Below are 26,650 nucleotides of genomic sequence, written 5' to 3'. Positions count from 1 at the left end.
GGAGGAGAGGCCCACACAGACCACTGTGCCTCAATACACAGACCACAGGGTCTGGGTCAGTACAGGTTTGTGTACTCAAGGAAACTCGTGACTGATATCTGCTCCTCCTCTGTGTTCAGTGAGCAACAATTCCAATGCTACGAGACAAATCAAAAATACCATCCTTACAAAAAGTACAGAGACATTTTTCCCAACTGGAATATCCCGGCTGATCCCAGCATCGAGGCCTCAGACTACTGGAAATATGTAATGGCAAAATTCAACAATGAATTTGCCAAAAAGTATGACGCACTCCCAGCAATAACACCACCTGCCTGGAAATTGATCACAAAGGAACAGGCAGAAAAAAGCCTCAAAGAGTCTTTTAGCATCAAGTGAGAGCCTCTACCTCAAAGAGGAATTGTAATATAATGAACAATGGTGTCGGGCCGTAGTCTAATAAAATACATTACCTGCAGGAATAAATGTCAGATTTAATATCAGATTTCAAATATGAATTTTTCTGAATCTGTTTATGCACGTTTTCATACTCAAATCATGGTCCTTGCCATCTGCTTCATGAGCAGTATGTTCTCTAAATTGAAGGGGGCTGGAATGATAATCTGTTATACACCACTGTGCCACAACTACTTGTCACTTACTCTGTTTTGCATTGCTTGAAAGCAATTCGCAAAAGATACATCAGTCTTTGAACTTGATGTGTTTACTTGGTAGGCACTGACAACGATCATTGAGTAATCTGTTTTCCAATGCTTTAAAGTGGTAATCAGCAGTTGGTATATCCACTTTTGGACTTCACTTTTGAAATTAATCATCATATGTACCCATTGATTCTTGAAGAATATACAGTAACTTATGCCTCATGGGTTTAGTTCAACTGTCGTATCCCATCAGAAACCAAAATATAAGCTTGTTTTACTCCAACGTTTGTAAACCAAGAACATTTGAACAAACACTATATAGCCTCAAACATCCACAGCTCTGTCTATAAATAGCAGCCATTTAATGTTTGGGTTCTTACAGTATGTAAGTGGTGAATGGGATTCATTTTCATTCCTCTGTAACATTCATTGGGTTTGGTAAAATCAAGCATTTGGTCTGACCTTTTTATTTTACTTACACTTAGGTGATTCAGGAAAGTGTTGAGAAACAATTACATTTGAAAATGGTGGTGTTCTCTGAGACTATAATTATAGTCTATTGCGTTATTGTCCCCATGAAATATCAGTACTATTGTAGTAGCTTAATATTTGGATTAGATTGTGTAGTTACTTACAATACTGTAACTGAAGTACACACACAATCATCTTGATGCCTCTTACTGTATAAGTAGTTCCCACCAAATATATTCCATAATCAACTAATCACTTTCTTATATAATATATCAATGAAAAATCATCTTAACAGTTTGTCATTGAACTGGTCCAGTTTGTTGACGTGTTGCAGTCAACACTCTAGCTATGAATGTCTTTAAACAAGGTAGGCTATTCCAACAGTAGTAACAGTTCCTATGTAAAAATGTATTAAATGATGATATATTTAGAGAAAAATAGGTTCCATTGAATACCACATAACATCCGATGTAATAAACGTACTGAATTATCAGTTCAAAATTTCAATATCAAGCTTTTTATTGCATTGGCAGCACAAACATGGCACAGTCATGAGAGGATGAAAACAAAAGGCTGACAACTTGAGTTTCATTCATCATATTTCCTGTGAGAAGTATGTTGCAATTGTACGTGATCCTTGTCAAATAAACTTAAAATGTTTTTACATTTAAAGAAACCATTATCTTCAGAAATATATTGGTTATACTTTGGACGTTGTTGTCGATTTTCTTGTTGTTGGTTTGTTTCTTTTAATGACAAAAGTCAAATACTTTCTGATTCAGAGCAAGAGGTTAGAAATGGTATGCATTAATGTTAGATAGGCAGGCTTAGGTTTAGAACATGCCAAGATTTACAGTGCATATGTTTTGATCACGGCTCACTGAGGGCAGGGAGACAAATTGTGACCATTATTACTCTGCTTCACCATAAAGGCCAAGGGGCGTCCTAGGGGCCGGCCCATCCAGATATGAGCTATATTGAGGTTGTTGTTGGACGTATAGAGGTCAGAGTTCATCCCAAAGGAGACACACTGTGCCCCAGGACTGGAGTATCTTGTAGGGGCAGTTTTTTTTATTTAACTCGGCAAGTCAGATTCTTATTTACAATGACAGCCTAGGAACAGTGAGTTAACTGCCTTGTTCAGGGGCAGAACGACAGATGTTTACCTTGTCAGCTCGGGGATCTAGCAACCTTTCAGTTACTGGCCCAATGCTCTAACCACTAGGCTACCTGCCACCCAAACGGTAGTACACTGTTAAAATGAAGTGTTTTGTAACACTAAAACTAGTGCCAACTAAGCTGTCACCACCTTAAAGACGACGAAACCTTAACTTGGCTGGAGTATTGAAACACATGGTTGTGAGGGTATTGGGGCAGATTTAAGATGTACTGAAACATTCATCCTGAGGTGTTCTCAAACATGACATGGTGTGTGGTTGTTAGAATAATTATGAACAAACAATATCCTCATTTTAAATGGAACTGTAACTAAGTAAACTTATACTCTGTTTTATTATATCTGATTAACAATAGGAGTGTTACGGTTTTCTTCAGTCGAAGGAGAGGAGGACCAAAATGCAGCGTGGTTAGTTCGATTCATGTTTAATAAAAAGATAACCACGAACAATACAAACAATAAACGTACCATGAAAACCTAAACAGCCTATTCTGGTGCAAACTAACACAGAGACAGGAACAATCACCCACAAAACACTCAAAGAATATGGCTGCCTAAATATGGTTCCCAATCAGAGACAACGATAAACACCTGCCTCTGATTGAGAACCACTTCAGGCAACCATAGACTTTTCTAGACAACCCCACTATACCACAATCCCAATACCTACAAACCCCAAGACAAAACACACCACATAATAAACCCATGTCACACCCTGGCCTGACCAAAATAATAAAGAAAACACAAAATACTAAGACCAGGGCGTGACAATGAGTTCATAAGAAGGGATTGTGTGACACAGACAAGGCGTGATTAAAGTTAATGAACACCATTCCAACTAGGAAGAAAGAAAGGGTTTGTGGATTAAGTAAACTGATAAGGTAGTTAACCTATGGTTGAACCGACGAAACTGAGCTCTGGGGTGTTTTAGATAAGGCTGTGAGTGCATTCCTATGTTCTCTGTTAATTAGAACTGTCAGCTAAGTGGTGATCGATAATGTTGGGGGGTCAAAAGTTAATTCAGTTATGTTGTGTGACCTGTGAGTGTGTTAGTGAGTTAGAATGAACTTTTAACCTTACTTTGTCCCGGTCGAGAGGAGGGGATTCTGTTAAGCAATGAAATGACGTCATGTTATTGTATATAAACTGTTGCTCGTGGTAACGTGGCAGCGCGCTCCGAGAATAAATTATGTTACCTATTATTGAAATGGCTGGTCTCCGTCTATTTTATGCAAACAAGAATCTTACAAATAATCATAAAATAGATTAAGGGTTTTCAATTAATGAAAACACATTGGCATAATTAAATTACAGTAACAGTGGTAACACCACATAATCAAGAGTTGTGCAACACCTTGGCTGAGTCTGGCAGCACAAACCCAGAAAAGGTTGAAAACACCTGGTGTTTCGAGTCCTGTGTAATGCAGAATTAGAAGTCGAAGCTTCTCAGTGCAAGGCTCCAAGACACTTGCCCAGAGGTAAGTTACAACCCTTACCCGTTCCACAACGGCCATGGTCGCACCTGTTGGTGGATTTCTTTACTGATCTACCACCATCACAGGGTAACACCACGATCCTGGTCATTGTGGATCGTTTTTCTAAGTCCTGTCGTCTCCTCCCTTTGCCCGGTCTCCCTACGGCCTTACAAACTGCGGAGGCCCTGTTTACACACGTCTTTCGGCACTATGGGGTGCCTGAGGATATAGTGTCTGATCGGGGTCCCCAGGTCACGTCTAGGGTCTGGAAGGAGTTCATGGAGCTTCTGAGGGTCTCGGTCAGCCTGACCTCAGGTTTTCACCCCGAGAGTAATGGGCAGGTGGAGAGAGTTAACCAGGATGTGGGTAGGTCTTATTGCCAGGACCGGCCGGAGGAGTGGGCAAAGTTCGTGCCCTGGGCAGAGATGGCCCAGACCTCTCTCCGCCACTCCTCCACTAACCTTTCTCCCTTTCAATGTGTATTAGGGTATCAGCCGGATCTGGCTCCTTGGCATCAGTCAGACCGAGGCTCCTGCGGTGGACAATTGGTTCTGGGGTGCGAAGGAAACCTGGGAGGCCGCCCACGTCCACCTTCAGCGCGCCATAGTGCGGCAGAAAGTTGGCGCAGACCGTCACCGCAGTGAGGCCCCGGGGTTCGCACCAGGGGACAGGGTCTGGCTCTCGACCCGAAACCTGCCCCTCCGCCTGCCCTGCCGGAAGCTGGGTCCGCGGTTTGTGGGGCCGTTTAAAGTCCTGAGGAGAGTGAACGAGGTATGTTATAGGTTACAGTTACCCACGAATTACCGTATTAACCCCTTGTTCCATGCGTCTCTCCTCAGGCCGGTGGTGGCTGGCCCGCTCCAGGAGGCTGAAGTGCGGGATGTTCCTCCGCCCCCTCTGGACATCGAGGGGGTCCCTGCGTACTCCGTTCAATGCATCTTTGATTCGAGGCGTCGGGCGAGGGGTACGGTCCGGAGGAGAGATGCTGTGTTCCGGTGGAGGAGTATGTTAGATCCTTCCATGCTGCGAGAATTCCACCGTCTCCATCTGGATCACTTCTGCCGAAGTCGAAGCCTCTCCTTGTTCGGGTGGAGCTCGGCGGTCGACGTCACCGGTCTTCTAGCCATCATTGATCCATTTTTCATTTTCCATTGGTTTTGTCTTGTCTTCCTACACACCTGGTTTCAATCCCATTCATTACCTGTTGTGTATTTAACCCTCTGTTTCCCCTCATGTCTTTGTCAGAGATTGTTTGTTGGTCAGTTTTGTGTTTGTATTGGTGCGCGACGGGTCCTTGTACCCACTTTGTTTTATTATTATTCATAGTTTTGGAGTTATGTTTTGTTTACAGTCATTAAGCAACGCCATTTCATTAAGTTTGATTCTCCTGCGCCTGACTTCCCTGCCACCTACACACACGACTCCTTCTTCTGGAGTTTCCAAATACTGTAAATGGGAGTCCCTCCTCTTACTGTATATTCCCTACTCTTCTATGGTGTGTTTATAAAATCCTCATTGGTAATTCCAAAAAGTCAAAAGTTCCGTATTATGCTCAAACAAAGGACACAAGAAGAGATTGTTTTGTGAAAACACAGACTAAGTTTGTCCAGAATAATAATTTTACAAAATCGCTTTTTCCAAGACATGATTTTGAAGCTTTAAATGCTTTGTCTTTTATTTGCAAATTATCAAATTACTAAACATTTGTATATTGATAAAGAAAGATAGTTCAACAATATGTGAGATATTTATCATATTAATATTCTTCCAAATCAACAGCTGCTGGCTCCAGGTGGTTGGGTTGGCGGAGACCAGGCAGTGCAGAGTGGTCATGAAATCCTGGTTGGAAAAGCTATCCACCATGGTCAGGAGGGCGGTGTTGCCACCAGACGAGGAGAGACCCGTAACAAAGTCCAGAGTGATGTGACACCAGTGGTGAGGAGGGATGGGAAAGCTTTGAGGAGGACAGCCGGAGCTTGTCGAGGGGTCTTGTTCCGTGCACAGACAGCGTAGGCAGCGACAAAGGTGTCAACATCTGGAAACATGGTAGGCCACCAAATGCATTGTCGCAAGTCAGGGTCCACCGGGAGCCCGGGTGGCAGGCAAGCCTGGAGGAATGGGTCCACTTCAGGACCACGGATCGGACAGCGTCAGGCACAAACATCCGGGTTATCTGGGCCTCCCCCCAAGGTTTGTTAGGGACCGCTGCGCCTCCCGGACCTGTTTTCCGATACCCCAGCTGAGTGCCGTCTCCAGGCACGAGGTGGGAAGGATGGTCTCGGGCTCAAGGGTGGTAGCCGTGAGGTTATAGCGGTGAGACAGGTTATCCGGCTTGACGTTCTTGGACCCCGGCCGGTAGGAGAGGGAAAAGTTGAACCGGTTAAACAGCAGGGCCCATCTCGCCTGCCTAGGGTTGAGGCGCTTGGCGGTGCGGAGATACTCAAGGTTTTGTGGTCGGTCCACACAATGAATGGATGTTCCGCCCCTTCGAGCCACTGCCTCCATTCCTCCAATGCTGTCTTCACCGTGAGGAGCTCGCGATTCCCCACATCGGAATTCCTCTCCGTGGCGTTGAGGTGGTGGGAGAAGAAGGCGCAGGGATGCAGCTTCAGGTCCAGGGCAGAACGTTGGGTCAGGACAGCCCCCACTCCGACATCCAAATCCTTGGCTTCCACTAAGAACTGACGGGAAGGGTCCGGATGAACCAGGATTTGAGCTGTGGTGAAGCTGTGTTTAAGGTCCCGGAACACTCGGACAGAGGCCATGGACAACGTGAACCGAACCTTGGCAGAGGTGAGGGCAGATGGGGGAGGCCAGGGTGCTGTAACCCCGGATGAAGTGGCGATAAACGTTGGTGCAGCTGCACCCTCGACGTAGGCTGAGGCCAATCCATCACCATTTTCACCTTCTTGGGATCCATCTGGACACTCCAAGCAGAGATGATGTAGCCCGGGAAGGGATTGATGGAGCAATGGAACTCACACTTTTCCCCCTTAACGAACAACTGGTTCTCCAGAAGGCGCTGGAGAACCTGCCAGACATGGATTACGTGTTCTGGGGGAGCGGGAGGAGACGAGGATGTCATCAAGGTAGACGAAGATGAACTGGTTCAGCATGTCACAGAGAAATTCATTCACCAGAGCCTGGAACATGGCAGGGCCGTTGGTGAGGCCAAAGGGCATGTCCAGATATTCGTAGTGACCTTGGCCGTGTTAAAGGCGGTCTTCCACTCGTCCCCCTCTCATATCCATACCAGGTGCTATGCGTTTCGTAGATCCAGCTTGGAGAAGATCGTGGCCCCCTGGAGTGACTCAAAGGCCGAGGACATGAGTGGTAGCGGAAAACGTTTTTTCACAGTAATGTCATTGAGACCCCGGTAGTTAATGCAAGGGTCTTGTCCTTCTCCACAAAGAAGAACCCTGCGCCAGCGGGACAGAAGGAGGGAAGCATAAATCCTGTAGCTAGGGTATCCCCAATGTAGTTCTCCATAGCCTTGGTCTCTAGTCCTGACAGCGAGTACAGACGTCCCCTGGTACTAGGGAGAAGGTGTGACGAAAGGGAAGTGGCCTTGGCCTTGCTGAACACCTCCCGGAGGTCCTTGTACTCCACGGGAATGGCGGAGAGGTCCACCAGGGTACTCGCTCCCTGGTGAGCCTGGTCCTTCACCGGGCACGAGGACACAAAATTACCAAAAATCCCACAATACATACAGTTCTTTGTGCTGATCCTGTGTTGCCGCTTTGCTGGCAACAGCCCAGTCCTGTATAGTTGCATGGACTCGGAAAATAGTGCCTTGGCCCTCTTCGGTGACTCTCGAAGAAGGCCGGGTAACCTCTCGGCCACGAGACCGTCGGGAACTTGCGGGATGGCTTGGAGGCGAGGTGGAATTCCTGTACATGCGAGTGACGTCGAATTCCCTCTCCATCCGTCTTTCCCGCAATCGCCCATCGATGAGAATGGTCAAAATGATGAGGGAGTCAAGATCCGTGGGCAACTCCCGAGCCGCAAGCTTGTCCTTAACCTCTGCTGAGACGCATTGCAGGAACATGTCGAACAATGCTTCCGGGTTCCATGCACTCTCCACTGCCAACGTAAGGAAATCCACCGCATAGTAGGCCACTGTGCGGGCTGGATTAGCTTCCGGGCAGCTTCTCTCCCGGAGAGCGGGGCATCAAAAACCTTCCTTTCTTTTCCCACGAACCCCTCCAGGCTCATGCATATGGTCAGCTGCTGTTCCCATACGGTGGTAGCCCGGGTGAGAGCACTTTCAGACATCAGCGTGAAGAGGTAGGCCACATATGTCAGAGTCAAGGCCCGCGGGCCACATCCGGCCCGCAAGAAGGTTTTTTACGGCCCCTGGGATGATCTTGATTTATTATTAGAACCGGCCCGCAGCAAGCCGGCAGCCCGCAGATCTTTTACACGCACCAATACTACATTTCACACAATGCAAAGGTGACGCACCGAGCAGTAGGCTGCTTCATTTCAATATTTATTGGCACAGCAGTCGTCAGCATCACAGTAAAATTAACTTTCAGATACCCATCAAAAATGGCAAAACGGAAGGTGGATACTGAGAACTGGGGGTTTCAAACAAGGTGGGAGTCGGAGTATATGTTCACGAAGGTAGCTGGAAAACCTGTGTGTCTTCTGTGTGGAGAAAGTGTGGCGGTACTGAAAGAGTATAATCTGAGACGACATTATGAAACGAAACACGCGGACAAAAACAAGAATATGGACATGGAACAAAGGCTACAAAAGGCAGAGGAATTAAAACGAGGCCTCAAATCTCGACAGGCTCTGTTCAAAAAAGCCAAATCACAAGGCCAGGCTGCTGTCAAGGCCAGTTTTATTTTGGCAGAAGAGATCGCTAAATCAGCCCGGCCATTTACGGAGGGGGATTTCATCAAAAACTGCATGATTAAAGTTTGTGACGAAGTTTGCCCAGAAAAAAGGCAACTCTTTTTAAATGTGAGTCTGAGCAGAAACACCATTGCCGAGAGAGTAGACCAGTTGTCCATCAATCTAAAAGAGCAGCTTGTGAAAAAGGGAAAAGATTTTATTGCATATTCCTTGGCTGTGGATGAGAGCACCGACATTTCTGACATTGCCCAGTTGTCAATTTTCATCCGCGGAGTGGACTCCAACCTAAGCGTGACAGAGGAGTTTTTGGCTTTACGTCCTATGCATGGCACAACTACGGGGCATGATTTGTATGAAGAGGTGTCAAGATGTGTAAATGAGATGGAGCTGCCTTGGGAAAAACTCGTGGGTTTGACAACCGACGGAGCACCTGCGATGTGTGGACACAGGAGCGGACTGGTGGCGAAGATACGGGAAAAGATGCAAGAGGAAAACGCGACAGGTGAGCTGACAGCTTATCATTGTATCATACACCAGGAAGCGTTGTGCGGTAAAGCCTTGAAAATGGAGCATGTAATGAGCATCATCACGCGCACAGTTAACTTTATCAGAGCCAAAGGTTTGAATCACCGCCAGTTCAAGGCATTTCTGACGGAGTTAGAAACGGAGCATGGTGATTTGCCTTATCACACAGAGGTGCGATGGCTAAGCCAGGGAAAGGTGCTTCAAAGATGTTTCGAGCTTCGTGAGGAGATTTGTCTGTTCTTGGACAGCAAAGGGAAAGACACAACACAACTCCGAGACGAAATGTTTCTGTGTGAAATGGCTTTTCTGTGTGACATTACGAGTCATCTGAATGCAATAAACTTGCAGCTGCAGGGTCGGGATCGTGTCATCTCTGATATGTACAGTACAGTGAAGGCATTTAAAACCAAACTGACTCTGTGGGAGACGCAGATGCGGAAAGAAAATTTGAGCCACTTTCCCAGCTGCCAGACCATGAAAGAGAAGCTCTCTACCAGTGCGTTCCCGAGCACACAGTTGGCTGATAAAATAGGTATGCTTGCCGCTGACTTTCGACGCCGATTTGCTGACTTTGAAGCACAAAAAAGCAGGTTGGAACTGCTCGGTAACCCATTTGCTGTTGACGTGGAAAGCTCACCACCAAACCTCCAAATGGAGTTGATTGACCTCCAATGCAATGATGCACTGAGGGCAAAATATGCGGCAGTGGGTGCTGCGGAGTTCGCCCGTTTCCTCCCCGGCACAATGCCCCAGCTGCGCATCCAGGCTGCTCAAACGTTGTCTATGTTTGGCAGCACATACCTGTGTGAACAACTGTTTTCTTTGATGAACCTGAACAAAACATCACACAGAAGTCGACTTACTGCTGAACACCTCCACTCAATTCTGAGGATTTCTTCAGCTCAGAGCCTTACCCCGAACATTGATGAACTTGTGGAAAAGATGGGACACCACCAAGTATCACCCTCAACCTCAAACAAGTGAACATTACTGTGCAATCACATATTTAGAGTTTTTACTCAGTTCAAGTTTAAAAGTTAAAATTTAATATTTGTTTTCACTGCATGTTACTTCTCCTTAAACAAAGTGTTGTTTTTGATTAATAGATTTTTGCACTTTATTTTTTTGTATTTCAATCCAATTATATTTTAAAAATATTTCAGTTGAGTGGATGATAGAAAATTGCTATTATTGTTTTTTCTTTGAAGTAAATTTAGCCCACTTTTGCTAAAATAGAAAATATAGTCTACTGATGGTGCCTTGAATACCGGTTTCTTTCATTTAATGTTCATGTTATGGGGATATTTATATAAAGGAAATTTGTCTTTTGTGTCTGTTGAAAATTAAAGATTACTGACAGAGCCATAAGAAAATATTGCTTTATTTATCTGATCATATTGTAATATATTTGTTAGGTTTTCAGTAGGTTCAATTAGGTTCACTAGACTATATGCGTCATTTAAAATTTTTTCAATGAACATTCGAACAGTCCGGCCCTCGTCTTGTAGCTGATTTTTTTATTTGGCCCTCCGTCCATTTGACTTTGACACCCCTGAGGTAGGCTATTCTGGAACAATCCAAGGGGAAGGAGGTCTGAACCTCGAAAATGAGGGCACATTGAGCTAAAAACACCCTACATCTGTCACATCAGGACCTGTTTACCCTGTTCTACTCAGCGACTCCTGAGCACTTTGATGGTAATCTTGGCGCTTGCAGAGCCTTTCTTGTGCAATGTTCACTAGTATTTGAGCAACAGCCCTACTCTTATGCTAGTGAATGAGCCAAGATGTATTTCTTGATTGGCTGCCTTCGTGGAGCAGCGCTTTCCTGGGCCACTGAGTTGTGGGAGAGACGGTCACCAATCTGCTTCTCCTACGGTGGATTCACGATGAGATGAGTACGGTCCGCGGAAAGGATGCCGCTAAACAACTTCTGTCCCTTCGTCAAGGCTCCCAGAGTGTGGCTGAAATGGCATGGGGGTTCCGCACCCTCGCTGCAGAGAGTGGCTGGAATGACAAGGCTCTTCAGGGAACATTCCGGAACGCACTCACTGAGACCCTCTCTGTTGTCCAGAGAGGAGCCTGATGGATTTGATGTACTCATTTCTCTCACTATCCGCATTGACAACTGTCTTCCTTGAGCATCGGAGGGAGAGGGTAGGTAGGGTTGCATGCCCCATAACATCTGCTTCAGTGCCTTGCTCTCCTTCTCCGACTGCATCACATCTCCAGGCATGTTCTAATCCTGAACCCATATAGCTCAGCCAGACCCGTCTATCTCCAGAGGAGAGGCAGCAGCGTATCAGTACTAGGAGCTGTCTATATTGTGGCCAGGTTGGTCACCTGGTCTCCACTTGTTCCCTGTGTCCAGCAAAAGAGGGGGCTCAGCAGTAGTGGGGGATATACTGTTGAGCCAAATCGCCTGCCCATCATCTCCCAGACCCCTGCTTGAGGCCAACCTTGTGTGGCAGAGCCAGGCTTTTCCTCTGCCTGTTCCCATCGATTCAGGCGCCGACTAGAGCTTTCTGGACCGAGGGGTTGTTAATGACTCCAACCTAAGTGTATGCAAACTTCCGACTTCAACTGTAAATAACTTCATTTGAGTAAGGAAATGTTCAGCCTATAATTAGCTAACTAGAAAATGTATATTTAAAACATATTTAATTAGCTAGCTAATTTCAAGCTGCTAGCACGCAAGCTAAAGTTATTAGCTGGCTGGCTTTGGGCTTAGCATTTCTAGCTATGCTTAGCTGACATTAGTTGCTACTTGCTAGCCACAAGATTGGAACGTTTTTCAGGTTGCAGTTGTCTGATATGTCACTCGTATATATGTTTTACAAATACATTTTAAAAAAACAGGACAAATCTAACAGGGCACATGCCCTTGTACCCGCTATGGGCATGACGCCTCTGGGTGAGAGCACACCAAACACACAGATGAAACTCTCCAAAACAATCCAAGAAAGTATGTGTCAACAAAACATTGTGTTCTCACGTTTATCACATTAAAGAAGGAAAAAGAAAAAGGAATTCACCTAACAAGAGTGTTTTGTTTTGTGTAGCATTTCGGCCGTTAATGCTAATAGTCCGAGCCAAACAGCCATTTTGATTCATTTATCAATTTTCATGATGCTACATGTAATTGACACGTTATTGTTTGCCCCTTTCGAGCACTTGTTTTTATGCAAATCAAGGCCTGCTTTAGTTAATACTGCTGGCTTGTTTGCCTACTAGCTTTGAAAATAAAAGAGAGCCGCACACTCTAGGAGCTCAGATGCAAAAATGCAATTACCAACAGCCAAGCTGTCTTCATCAGGGTATAATCACAAACACTGCGGGATGACTCGTTTATGTAGTGTCAAAAGACACAGTCTAATCATGGCCAAGAGTGGCCTAATATCATTGGTTAATTATCAAATATTAAAATGTCATACAAAGAACAGCATACAAACAACATAAGATCATAGCATAAGATCATAAATTAATTTGACTACACAAGCTTACAAACAATTACAATGGCAAAGTCACAATAATCACAAAAATGGCTTCAGATCAAAGTCTACTTGAGAACGAAGGGAACAAGGGTCTTTAAGTTAAAGATCCAGGCAGCCTCTCATTTTAACAATAAATGATCAAGGTCACCCCCTCTCCTAGGTAGGGTGACATGTTCGATGCCAATATAACGCAGAGACGAAATCGAGTGGCCTGCCTCCAAGAAGTGGGCCGCAACTGGGTAAGTAAAGTGTTTACACCTAATGGTGCTACGATGCTCTGAGATACGTACTTTTAATTCGCGCTTTGTTTTACCCACATAATTTTTACCACAAGGACAAGTTATAAAGTAAATAACTGCGTTAAGAACACCTTTGATTGGGATCGATTTCCCTGTTTGTGGGTGTTTGAAGGATCTACATTTATGAGTGCCCTTGCATTGAGCACAGCCATTACATTTGTAATTTCCATCCAGTAGGGGCGCAAATAGACGTTGTTCAGGAAGATCTTGGGGTGGTAAATCAGAGTGTACCAATTGGTCTCTGAGATATCTGCCCCGCGAGAATACGACCAAGAGAAGGTCCGAAAACACATTACCGATACTATCATTGTTTTTTGCTAATTATTTTGATTCGACAGAATTGGCTGAAAGGCAAAGTACTTTTCAAGGGAAGTGGGTGACAACAATCAGCCCTCAACAAACTGTTACGATCAGTAGGCTTCCTGTAAAGATCAGTGTATAGAACATTATCTTCACACAAGATCAGAAGATCAAGAACACTGATTTGATGTCTATCAGATTGCATAGTAAATCTCAAATGATCAGAACAGGAGTTAAGAAAAGCATCAAATAAAATAAAATTAAACTTCCATCCACTTCCTTGTGTCTGAAACACAGGCTTCTAGCGAGGGCAGTTTTGGGGCTTCACCATGTTTCATTGAAATGTACAGCTGTGTGTCATCCGCATAGCAGTGAAAGTTAACAGTATGTTTTCGAATAACATCCCCAAGAGGTAAAATACATAGTGAAAACAATAGTGGTCCTAAAACGGAACCTTGAGGAACACCGAAATTTACAGATGATTTGTCGGAGGACAAACCATTCACAGAGACAAAACTGATATCTTTACGACAGATAAGATCTAAACAAGGCCAGAACTTGTCCGTGTAGACCAATTTAGGTTTCCAATCTCTCCAAAAGAATGTGGTGATCGATGGTATCAAAAGCAGCACTAAGGTCTAGGAGCACAAGGACAGATGCAGAGCCTCGGTCTGATGCCATTAAAAGGTAATTTACCACCTTCACAAGTGCAGTCTCAGTGCTATGATGGGGTCTAAAACCAGACTGAAGCATTTCGTACACATTGTTTGTCTTCAGGAAGGCAGTGAGTTGCTGCGCAACAGCCTTTTCTAAAAATCTTGAGAGGAATGGAAGATTCGATATAGGCCGATAGTTTTTTATTTTTTCTGGGTCAAGGTTTGGCTTTTTACTGCCACTTTTAGTGAGTTTGGTACACATCCGGTGGATAGAGAGCCATTTATTATGTTCAACATAGGAAGGCCAAGCACAGGAAGCAGCTCTTTCAGTAGTTTAGTTGGAATAGGGTCCAGTATGCAGCTTGAAGGTTTAGAGGCCATGATTATTTTCATCATTGTGTCAAGAGATATAGTACTAAAACACTTGAGTGTCTCTCTTGATCCTAGGTCCTGCCAGAGTTGTGCAGACTCAGGACAAAAGCATGGAATGCCTGGAGCTGTTTTGATTCACCCCTCCATAGAACAAAAATATCATCAATATACCGTTTCCAAATAATGATGTGAGGCAAGAAAACATTTTCGAGAGGATTGAAAAAAGACTGTTTCTCCATGTAACCCACATACAAATTAGCCTAGTTAGGAGCCATGGGGGATCCCATAGCAGTACCCTTCGTCTGAATAAAGAAATAATTTAGAAACATGAAGTAGTTGTGTGTGAGTACTATTTCAGCCAATGTTATAATGCATGCACTGGAAGGTAGTTCATTAGGGTCATGTTGCAGAAGAAAATGTTCCATAGGCTCAATACCGCCCTCATGTGGAATATTTGTGTATAACGACTCAACATCAAAAGTAACTAACAAGGTATTCTCAGGGAGAGGATCAAGAGATTCAATGATAGAGATCATACTGCTGGTGTCCATTACAAAGGAGAGGAGCTGTTCTGCAGAGTGATCTAATAAAAAAGTCAACACAAGTAGATAGAGGGGCCGTTACTGCATCAATGCCCACTACAATAGGGGACGTTACTGCATCAATGCCCACTACAATAGGGGTTGTTACTGCATCAATGCCCGCTACAATAGGGGTTGTTACTGCATCAATGCCCACTACAATAGGGGTTGTTACTGCATCAATGCCCGCTACAATAGGGGTTGTTACTGCATCAATGCCCACTACAATAGGGGTTGTTACTGCATCAATGCCCGCTACAATAGGGGTTGTTACTGCATCAATGCCCGCTACAATAGGGGTTGTTACTGCATCAATGCCCGCTACAATAGGGGTTGTTACTGCATCAATGCCCGCTACAATAGGGGTTGTTACTGCATCAATGCCCGCTACAATAGGGGTTGTTACTGCATCAATGCCCGCTACAATAGGGGTTGTTACTGCATCAATGCCCGCTACAATAGGGGTTGTTACTGCATCAATGCCCGCTACAATAGGGGTTGTTACTGCATCAATGCCCACTACAATAGGGGTTGTTACTGCATCAATGCCCGCTACAATAGGGGTTGTTACTGCATCAATGCCCGCTACAATAGTGGTTGTTACTGCATCAATGCCCGCTACAATAGGGGTTGTTACTGCATCAATGCCCGCTACAATAGGGGTTGTTACTGCATCAATGCCCGCTACAATAGGGGTTGTTACTGCATCAATGCCCGCTACAATAGGGGTTGTTACTGCATCAATGCCCGCTACAATAGGGGTTGTTACTGCATCAATGCCCACTACAATAGGGGTTGTTACTGCATCAATGCCCACTACAATAGGGGTTGTTACTGCATCAATGCCCACTACAATAGGGGTTGTTACTGCATCAATGCCCGCTACAATAGGGACGTTACTGCATCAATGCCCGCTACAATAGGGGTTGTTACTGCATCAATGCCCGCTACAATAGGGGTTGTTACTGCATCAATGCCCGCTACAATATGGGTTGTTACTGCATCAATGCCCGCTACAATAGGGCGCCCTGGAGGTTTTGTAACATTCTTGGGTCATTTCGGCAAAGTATAGAAAGTGGCAATTTTAGGGTGTTGAATGGCCAAAAAATCATGTTGTTTTTTGGTTATCTGACCAGAACTTAAATACCCATCTAGGACAGTAAAGATAGTATTCTGAAATTGGGAAGTAGGGTCACTTCTGAGTTTCTTGTAAAAGGTGTTGTCAAGCAGGTGTCTATGACACTGTCCCACCCATGAGTACAACCGACCCACCCTTATCAGCAGGACGAATAAGGACTGACATATCGTATTGTAAATCAAGGAAAGCTTATTTTTCATCCTTAGGTAAATTATGGAAAGATTTGAAAGATTTTTCCACAAGTCTGCAATATGTCTCGATAGAGTGATTGCGATTGGCTGGAGGTATAAAATAACTCTTGCTTCTAAAAGGAGTCGGAGTATGTGCAGGAGAGCAACCTACTGGTTCAATAGAAGTGTCAGAATTAGGGGAGCTAAAGTATTCCCTTAAACGGATATTTCTAAAAAACTTAAACATGTCTACCTTAACATCAAAATCGTTGCACTGTGTTGTAGGCACAAAAGATAACCCTTTATTAAGCAAAGAGACATGGGCAGGGCTCAATATCTTGCTTGATAAATTAAAGACACTCTGGGACCGTGTGAACGGTCTCCTCTGCCTCTGATAGTAGTTTCTTCTTACCCCATCGGGTGCAGCATCTCGTAGATGTGCGTACCTGCGGCCAACTCCTACCAGCTTTACATACTGTTTGATGTGTGACCCACATGTTTAACACTAAATTCCACTGCCAATTTAGCCTGTTCTAGCAATGGCCTGCCACACCATATGTTATATGATACAATAAATACCACTTCCAATTTAGTATGTTCTAGCATTGGCCTACCACACCACATGTTATTGCATCCTACTTTTGACATTCATATTGTTATCTTGTTGCTATATTTGCATAGCTTAATCACGTAGGCATTTTGCATATTTCTATTAATGTTTAATAACTGTGTTATGACAATTTGCTTTGGAGAAATCTAAGATTTCTAAGTAGCCAATGTCACTAGGTGAGTGGAAGGTAGCAGTTAGACTTGTTCTTTACGCACCTCAAACATAGCAATAGTGGTTACATTGAATGAATGTTGATCCGTAGAGTTGACTGTAGCAATCCTTTGTATCTTCTTTGGCGTTTCTTGCATTTTCTTGCATTCATTTGCTTTGGTGTCACACCCTGATCTGTTTCACCTTGTTTGTCAAGTCAACCAGCTGTTTTGTTTCTCAGCTCCTGCTTTTTCACAGTCTCTTTTCTCACTCTCCTGGTTTTGACCCTTGCCTGTCCTGACCTCGAGCCCACCTGCCTGACCTCTCTTCCTGCCCACCGACCTGTACCTTTGCCCCCCGCTGGATTTTTGACCTCTGCTTACCCTGACCCTGAGCCTGCCTGCCGTCCGGTACCGTTGCCTCACCTCTGGTTTACTGACCCCTACCTGCCTTGACCTGTCTTTTGCCTGCCCCTATTGGATCATTAAAACAAACTATTGTTTATTCGACGTGGTCTGCATCTGGGTTGGCTGGGGGTCGGTCTGCCATGGTGGTAATCCCACCGCCCATCAGTAACTCGGCGGTTAGCAGCGCCGCCCTACCGGCCACTCCTCCTTCCCAGGAGCCCCTGTTACCTCCCCCAGAATGCTTTAATGGAGAGCCTGAGCACTTGTTAAGCGGAGAGACACAGGGGAACCCAAGAGCAGACTCAGATGAGGAAACGGGGATGAATGAACCAAAATATTTATTGTTACACAGGGAGATATGGAGTGCAGATCCGGGGAAGCTTAGATGTGTTGTAGAAAAAACAGATGTGGAGACTGAGGTTGAAGTTAGCTGAGTAGAACAGGGTAAACAGGTCCTGGGGGAATCCAAGGTAGTGGTGGTGAGTAAAATCCAGAGCAAGGTAGTTGGGTGGTGAGATGTGGAGACAGGAGCCAGAGACAGAGCGGTAACTGTAATGAGAGGATAAACGTTGTCAGGCAGGGAAACAGGCACAGCAGAGTAACAAGATCTTGAATAATCATAAATGGCTGGTCTCCAACCACACAATCACACAGAGAGGGAGAGAGAGAGAGTGTACAGGGGGAGTAACTGCAGGTCAAGAAGACACCGGATGAACACCAGAGTGTGTAGCAGGAGCAGATGTGACAGTACCCTCCCCCTACGGACGCCACCTGGCTCACGACCTGGCTTGTCTGGGTGTGAGGTATGAAAATCCTGTAAGAGGGAGGGATCCAGAATGTGATGACAGGGCACCCAGCAGCGCTCCTCAGGCCCGTATCCCACCCAGTCCACCAGATACTGCCAATCACGATCCTGACGGCGCACATCCAAAAGCCGCCGGACTGTATAGGCAGGATGGTCGTCGATGAGCCGAGGGGGTGGAGGAGCAACTGCAGGAGGGGACAGAGGACTGGATCAGACTGATTAAATTAAGTATACATGGAAGGTGGGGTGAATTTTGAGAGAGTCTGGAAGTTTCGTGATGAACAGCAGAGGGTTTATGACATGTTCAATCTCAAAGGCAACAATGAATCGGGGAGCTAGTTTTTTGGAAACCACTTTCAGGGGCAAGTCCTTAGATGAAAGCCATACCTTTTGGCCTGGAGTGTAGATGGGGGCTGAATCACGGCGACGGTTATCTTGGGATTGGGTCCTGGCTGAGGCAGGAAGAAGAGCAGCCCGGACCCTCCTCCAGGTGCGACGACAATGGTCCTGAACTGAGGGCACCGCTACTTTGACCTCTTGGGCAGGGAACAAGGGAGGTTGGTAACCCAGAGCACACTCAAAGGGAGACATACCTAATGATACGTTGAGGGCATATACCACCCAGGGTAGCTGGGCACTCCAAGAGGAAGTCACACAGCGTATTGCATTTTCCAACTCCTGTTTGGCCCGCTCGGTCTAGCCGTTGGTCTGGTGATGATATCCAGACTAAAGGCTAACATTAATACCCATAACTGTACAGAAGGTTCTCCATGCCTGGGATGTAAACTGGGGTCCTCTGTCAGAAACAATGTCACTAGGGAAGCCATACAGCCGCAAAAACATGGGGTACCACCAGCAGGTCCTCAGTCTCCCGGGAGGAAGGAAGCTTGGAAAGGGGAATGAAGTGAACCGCTTTGGAAAATTGGTCAATAATAGTGAGGATGACTGAGTTACCATTCGATGGGGGAAGGCCAGTGATGAAGTCCAAAGCTATGAGTGACCAGGGACGACTGGGTATGGGAAGAGGACGAAGCAGACCAGATGTAGGTTTGGTGGAGGTTTTGTTCCGAGCACAGACCGAGCAGGCTGAGATTAATTCCTGAGCGTCCTTCTCCATGGTGGGCCACCAAAATCGCTGACGCAGGAAGGCGACAGTCTGGTTCATGCCAGGGGGACAGGTGAGGTGAGTAGAATGGGCCTATTGAAGAACATCAGAACGAACTGAATCTGGCACAAACAGAGCCTTACAAAGACAGTTTCTAGGATCAGGATGGTTCAGCTGAGCATGATGAACATGGGACTCAATCTCCCAGGAGACAGCAGCAACGATGCAAGAGGATGGCATAATGGTTTCTAGCTCGGAACTTGTGTTGTCTGCGGTGAACTGACGGGAGAGGGCATCACTATTCTTAGTATTCTTAGATCCGGGGCGATAAGTAAGTGTGAAGTTGAATCTTCCAAAACACAATGCCCGCCTGGCCTGTCGAGAGTTCAGACGTTTGGTGGTCTGGATGTAGGCTAGATTTTTGTGATCCGTCCACACAATGAAGGGAAGGACCAAACCTCTCTAACCAGTGACGCCACTCCTCAAGAGCCAGCTTAACAGCTAGGAGCTCCCGGTTACCTATGCAGCTGAGAGCTTGCGGGTCAAGAAGGCACAAGGATGGAGCTTCTGATCCGAGGGAGAACGTTGAGACAGGTCTGCACCTTCCACGGTGTCGGAAGCGTCCACCTCGAGGACGAACTGGAGTTCTGGGTCTGGCTGGGTAAGGATAGGAGCAGAAGTGGAGCGGTGCTTGAGTTCCCGGAACGCTGCCTCTGCCTCAGGGGACCAGCAGAATGGAGTGGAGGTGGAGGTGGAGGTGAGAGTGGTGAGAGGAGCTGCCAAACGACTGTAGTCACGGATTAATCGTCTATAAAAATTGGCAAACCCCAGGAAACACTGTAACTGCTTCAGATTCGCGGGCACAGGCCACTCTGTGACTGCCCTAACCTTGGCAGGGTCCATTCATAGCTGTCCTTGAGCAATAATGTAACCCAATAAGGACACAGAGGAAACATGAAACTCACATTTCTCAGCCTTAACAAATAGCTTATTCTCCAACAGGCTTTGGAGAACTTGGTGGACATGTTGCTTGTGAGCCTCAAGGTCCTTCGAAAAAAATAAGAATGTCATCCACATAGACAAAAACAAAACACCCAATGACAAAGCAGGCTCTGAAAAATAGCCGGAGCGTTAGTGAGACCAAAAGGCATAAGTTCAAACTGGTGCCATTAATACAGGTAACGAGTGGAGGACAGAGGAGCCTCTTAAAGAAGAAGTTACAGGTCTGTGAGAGCCAGAAATCTTGCTTGTTTGTAGGTGACCAAATACTTATTTTCCACCATAATTTGCAAATAAATTAATAAAAAATCCTACAATGTGTTTTTCTGGATTTTTTTTCTCATTTTGTCTGTCATAGTTGAAGTATACCTATGATGACAATTACAGGCCTCTCTCATCGTTTTAAGAGACTTGCACAATTGGTGGCTGACTAAATACTTTTTTGCCCCACTGCATATCTACAGGAAAATGAGTTCTATATCGATACAACCTGAAAGGCCGCTCAGCAAGTGTAACAGTATAACTTTAGACTGTCCCCTCGCCCATACCCAGGCACGAACCTTGGACCCTCTGCACACATCAACAACAGTCACCAACGAAGCATCGTTACCCATCGCTCCACAAAAGCCGCGGCCCTTGCAGAGCAAGGGGAACTCCTACTTCAAGGTCTCAGAGCAAGTGACGTCACCGATTGAAACGCTATTTAGCGCGCACCACCGCTAACTAAGCTAGCCGTTTCACATCCGTTACACAAGGAAGAAGCCACTGCTCCAATACCGCCATAAAAAAGCCAGACTACGGTTTGCAACTTTTTGGAGAAATGTCCTCTGGTCTGATGAAACAATAATAGAACTGTTTGGCCATAATGACCATTGTTATGTTTGGAGGAAAAAGGGGGAGACTTCAAGCCGAAGAACACCATCCCTACCGTAAAGTACAGGGGTGGCAGCATCATGTTGTGAGGGTGCTTTGCTGCAGGAGGGACTGCTGCATGTCACAAAATAGATGGCTTCATGAAGAAGGAAAATGATGTGGATATATTGAAGCAGCATCTCAAGACATCAGCCAGGAAGTTAAAGCTTGGTCGCGAATGGTCTTCCAAATGGACAGTGACCCCAATCATACTTCCAAAGTTGTGGCAAAATGGCTTAATTAAGGACAACAAAGGCAAGGTATTGGAATGGCCATCACAAAGCCCTGACCTCAATCCTATAGAAAATTTGTGGGCAGAACTGAAAAAGCGTTTGCGAGCAAGGAGGCCTACAAACCTGACTCAGTTACACCAGCTCTGTCAGGAGGAATGGGCCAAAATTCACCCAACTTATTGTGGGAAGCTTGTGGAAGGCTACCATAAATGTTTGACCCAAGTTAAACAATTTAAAGGCAATGCTACCAAATACTAATTGAGTGTATGTAAACTTCTGACCCACTGGGAATGTGATGAAAGAACTATAAGCTGAATTAAATCATTCTCTCTGTTATTATTATTCTGACATTTCACTTTCTTAAAGCAAGTGGTGATCCTAACTGACCTAAGTCAGGGAATTTTCTTGTAGGATTAAATGTCAGGAATTGTGAAAAACTGAGTTTAAATGTATTTGGCTAAGGTGCATTTAAACTTCCGACTTCAACTGTATATGTTCTTTCTTGGATTATCCTTATTGGATGTCTTCTGTTTACATAGTACAATGTGAATCACCCATGCATTCTAGCTACTACTTGTTTATTTCTGGTTGCATAACACCCCTGCTCTTACCTTCCTGAATTCATGAAGGACCCAAATACAGGGGAGGTGCACACAAATGTACCTGTTTTTATACTTGACCATAGAGTTTGCTAGAGGGCAAACCTGCCACGAATACCCTCTCTACACCTCCATGCCTCAGACTAGGTGAATTCTGAAATGTGCGGCAGCACAATGTTTGAAATTCACATTTTGCTTCTGGTATTGGAGACCAAGATCCTCACACAGTATGTGGCTGTGTGATTGAGTGGGTAAAATTCCAAAGAAACGTACCATTTTACTGCCCCAGCATTCGAGGGTTAATTTCCCACTTCTGCCTATCCAACTTTCACTCCTGATCTGTCTCCTCCTGTTTATAATCGGTCTAAACAAAGCACAGAAACATTAAAGGTGGAATTTCAGATATAAATATTCTCTATTATCCCTATTCAGGCTTAACAAAGCATACTCCCCGCCACGGTTTCCCCAAAAAGCTGAGGGATTCATAAACAGAGCTGTGGATGCAAGGACTGACCATTCATGACATAAAAATTATAGTTTTAACCATATTTTACATGGTTTATATACAGAGTTTGTTACATTTTCTTTGTTTACAAACATTGGATTAAGACAAGCTCATATTTTGGATTCTGATGGGATACTACGATTGAACCAAGCTCATAAAGCATTTATAAGTTATATTCTTCAAGAATCAATGGGTACATATCATGAATGTATATGTCCAAAATCTGATGTAGCTACTACGGATTGCCCTTTTAAGATGAGGTGATGTAACATGAATTGAAGTCCTTGCTTTAATTGATTCTATGTTAAGTCTACTTATCTCAAGTCTGAATCGGGCCCCATGTGCTCAGTGTAACAAGGGTGGTTCGGCATAACAATGCCGTCCTGAAGACTGGCTAAGTTGACTAAGGCATTGTTTTGACAAGAAGGAGACCCAGGTTCACATACACCTCCTCACATGAATACCAGTAAAGAAGGCACCGCTTATACATGTTACCTCTGCTATAACTTACATATCCCTAAACATATTGATTAGAACGTTATTTATAATCTCACAATGGGCCTGGCAATTGTGGCCTATAATACGTGACAAAGAGGTGGGAAAGAAACCCAAGTGCCAGTTTGTCCACCAGAACGTGGCAGATGTCTCGGCACATGACAAGAACATGAGAGACCGGAAAATGCTCTTGGAGCAATTGAACGAGATGACCCAGGCAGCAGCCAGCATGAAAAACAAAGAAGAGAACAAGATCTTCACAGATGTGATGGAGTACAACCCAGAGACTGGTAACTGGTACATCCCTGGACTTTGGCATGGAAACCCTCCAATGGCACCTGTCAACACTGGGTACAGCGAGTCCGTCTACGAGTTTAAAAATAACATGATCAAGGTCTTCCAGAACTGTGAAGCCTCTGGGAACAACATCATGGACTTTCTGGAGTGGACAAAAAGCCTTTGGAATGCTGTGAAGTATGAAAACTTCATCTTCAGCTTCAGAAACAGCCTGGTGGCTGATGCCTATATGAAGTTGTGCATTGAGTTCAACAAGTGGGAATGGTCTGTCAGAAAACACATGCACACATGGATGACAAGTGCTGAAGCAAGGATTTCCAACTTTGGAACAATAGCAATGAAATCTCAGACAGGAGATGAGAGGGATTTTCTCTGTCAATTGAAAAGTGCAGCCTCAACGGAACTTGTCAAATGGGAGAAGACCATTCTTGACAACCTGACCAAGTACTACGAGCAGACAGAGGGCCATGTCTACCTTGTGGAGAGATACAGAGAGGATTTTGCAAACAGCACCAAAAGTATGAAAAGGGAGATGGAAAACTCTATAATGAGTAAACTGGAAGCTGCTTTTGAGATTCGAAAAGGAATGAAAAAGCTTGACACAATCAAGAAAAACCACACAGCCGTGATGGAGGAGAAGGTGCTGAAGTTGCTTGAGGACTGCAGAAAGAGCCATTCTGAGCGGTCAGAGAAGGACCTTGATAGAGAATTTGAAAAGGTGTGGGAGGAAACCGTGCAGGAGCTCTCTTTTACAGGATTAAAGAAACGAGACATTGTGAGCGATGTTTTCAACCAACTCCGGTCTAACCTGAAGCAGAAGGGAGGTTCAGTGAATGAAAAGCTGAACAAAGAGAAACTTGAAGATCATGGAAAAGAACCCTTCATAGTCGCTCCACAGGGGTTTTTCAAGAGATTATTAAAGGGTTTGTACATGGATGAGCACACAAGAAAAACCCAGGCCATGGCAGACAACCTTATAGAGATTTGCAAACAATTTGTGAATGAGAACATCCAAAATAAAACAGATTACAATGACACATACATTCAAGAGATAATACATATGATTGAAGAGAAGTTGAACGCCAACAAAAATCTTGAAACAAGCGATAAATTTGAAGTCTCCATTAAATTGTACATTTGTGGGTTTGCATCCAGGGCTTTCCAATCAATGCATGAACAGTTCATTTGTGACAATAATCCTTGTTTGTGCCTTGAACAGTTCAAAGGTAAATACTTGGCGAACTTCAAAGACTTGTTCAATGGACAAGATCAGTGTCGGAAGAAATCTGTGGAGTTCACCAACCTGTGTCTTAAACCTGCAGTAGAAGTCTATGTTGCCAGTTCCCTGGGTCCGGAAATTGTTGACGAAATGCTGACAGGACAGAATGCCTTTCAATTCAGCTCTCGGACATTTTTCCAGTACTCTATCTTGAAGCAACTACTGTCAGAATTCAACTTTGCCAACTACGTGAGCTACACTTGTCACTATGAAGACTTTGTCAAGAATTGGATTTTGGGTGAAATGTTGAAACGATTTTCACAAGGGAAAAAAATGTTTGAGTTGGAAGACTGTCAACTCAAAGGGATCATCAGAGTCATCACTGAGGCAATCACAAAAGTACAGACGAATAAGAATGGCAACATAAAGGAATTAATTCAGGACATATGCAGGGAACTTGGAGAGAAGCTGGTCATCCCCCAAGATGCATTGGAAGCCACCATGATCCTCAACAATTCCAACCAGGAACAGTTTTCCTACTGGCTCAAAACATCTGTGGTGGAGATGGAACAGTCTCTGAGAGAAGAATTCAGAAATGCAACAGATGTAAGTAAGAAATTGGAACAACTGAGGATTAAACCACAGAACGTCCTGTTCACAAGAGTGTTTGGCTGCGGGAAGCAGTGTCCATTCTGCAAGTCACCATGCGAGGCAGGAGGGGAGGCCCACAATGATCACTGTGCTTCAATACACAGACCACAGGGACTTGGTCGATACAGGTTTGATGGTTCAAAGGAACTCGTGACTGATATCTGCTCCTCCTCTGTGTTCAGTGAGAGTTCTTTCAGATGCTATGAGACAAATGGAAAATACCACCCTTTCAAAAAGTACAGAGACATTTTTCCCAATTGGCATATTCCAGCAGATCCCAGCATACAAGCCTCAGACTACTGGAAATATGTGATGGCAAAATTCAACAAGGAATTTTCCAAAGAGTATGATGCATGCCCAGGAGATATCCCCCTTTCCTGGAAATTGATCACAAAGGAACAGGCAGAAAAGAGCCTTAGAGAGTCCTTTAGCATTACTAATGCTTTGAGTCCCACGGTATCGCCAGCACATTCTAGTGCTTCTAACCCCTTTTAAACATTGTGTGTTTTAGCTACAGACTGGTGTTTCTTTTGCATTAGATTCGTCTATATCTTCTGCATCTGCCAAAACCAACCATTCGCCTGCGCAAATTAACAGGTGCTGAACTAGAGCAGTGTTTGTGAGACGAGGGCAGACCCCGAAAAAAACGGTTGTTCTCACAAAAAAAACGTCTGTAATGTCTGAACGGTTTGAGCTATAAAACTATTATGACCCCACTATGAAAAGCTGAGACTCTCACGAACACACACAAGTAATGTTTTGCTCTATGACATGCACAAGCCACACAAGCCATTAGAAGGTAAGGGTTCTTCTACATGCATCCCAGGACATAGTGGCTCAGCGGTCTAAGGCACTGCATCTCAGTGCAAAAGGTGTCCCTGGTTTGAATCCAGGTTGTATCACATCTGTCTGTGATTGGGAGGCCCATATGGCGGTGCACAATTGGCCCAGGTTTGGCATGGGTAGGCCGTCATTGTAAAGATTAATTTGTCCGTAACTGACTTGCCTAGCTAAATAAAACATTTGGTCTATAATACTGTAATAAGCTGACAAAATTGTTTGCACAAACTCCACATAGTTGTCACTGGAAATAATATGGTATAACACTTGAATATGAGGGCAGAGTAAGCAGATAAATTAAAGTAGTGAATTTCAGGTATTTTATCCAGGTATTCCCTGTGTCTAAAAAAGTTTTTAATTGAGAGCCCATTCATCCTCGCGAAGAGGAATAGCATCTTGTAGAGTGTCGGGCCATAGTAAAAAAAAAAGAATAAGCCTTTGCCGGTAAGAAAAAGGGTCAGATTTAACACTAAACAAAGAAGATACATTTATGATAAAGATGCTTAAAGATGCTTAAATCTGATTATGTTTTAGGTTTTAGTTTACAGAATCAAGAAAAGGCATCTGCTTCATCACTTAGCAGAATAGTCTAATCGAAGAGCCACAAAATGGTGGCTGGAATGATAATCTGTTATACACTGTGCCTCAGCTTCTTTGCTTGA

The 26,650-nt window shown here is 44.6% G+C and overlaps 1 protein-coding gene across 1 annotated transcript in view; it reads left to right on the top strand.

Moving 5' to 3' along the window:
* The window catches only part of LOC139416040 (interferon-induced very large GTPase 1-like), a 40,796-nt gene extending 15,153 nt beyond the window's left edge, over positions 1–25,643 (top strand). Inside the window, exon 8 of the mRNA XM_071164282.1 lies at positions 23,376–25,643. Coding sequence (XP_071020383.1) covers positions 23,376–25,643 — 2,268 coding nt within the window. The remainder of the gene's footprint in view (positions 1–23,375) is intronic.
* The last annotated feature ends 1,007 nt before the right edge of the window (positions 25,644–26,650 follow it).

This window comes from Oncorhynchus clarkii, chromosome 9 (assembly GCF_045791955.1).
Source record: "Oncorhynchus clarkii lewisi isolate Uvic-CL-2024 chromosome 9, UVic_Ocla_1.0, whole genome shotgun sequence".
NCBI classification, from domain to species: Eukaryota; Metazoa; Chordata; class Actinopteri; order Salmoniformes; family Salmonidae; genus Oncorhynchus; species Oncorhynchus clarkii.
Note: the sequence above shows the minus strand (reverse complement) of the source record. Positions and strands in the feature narration are given on the sequence as shown.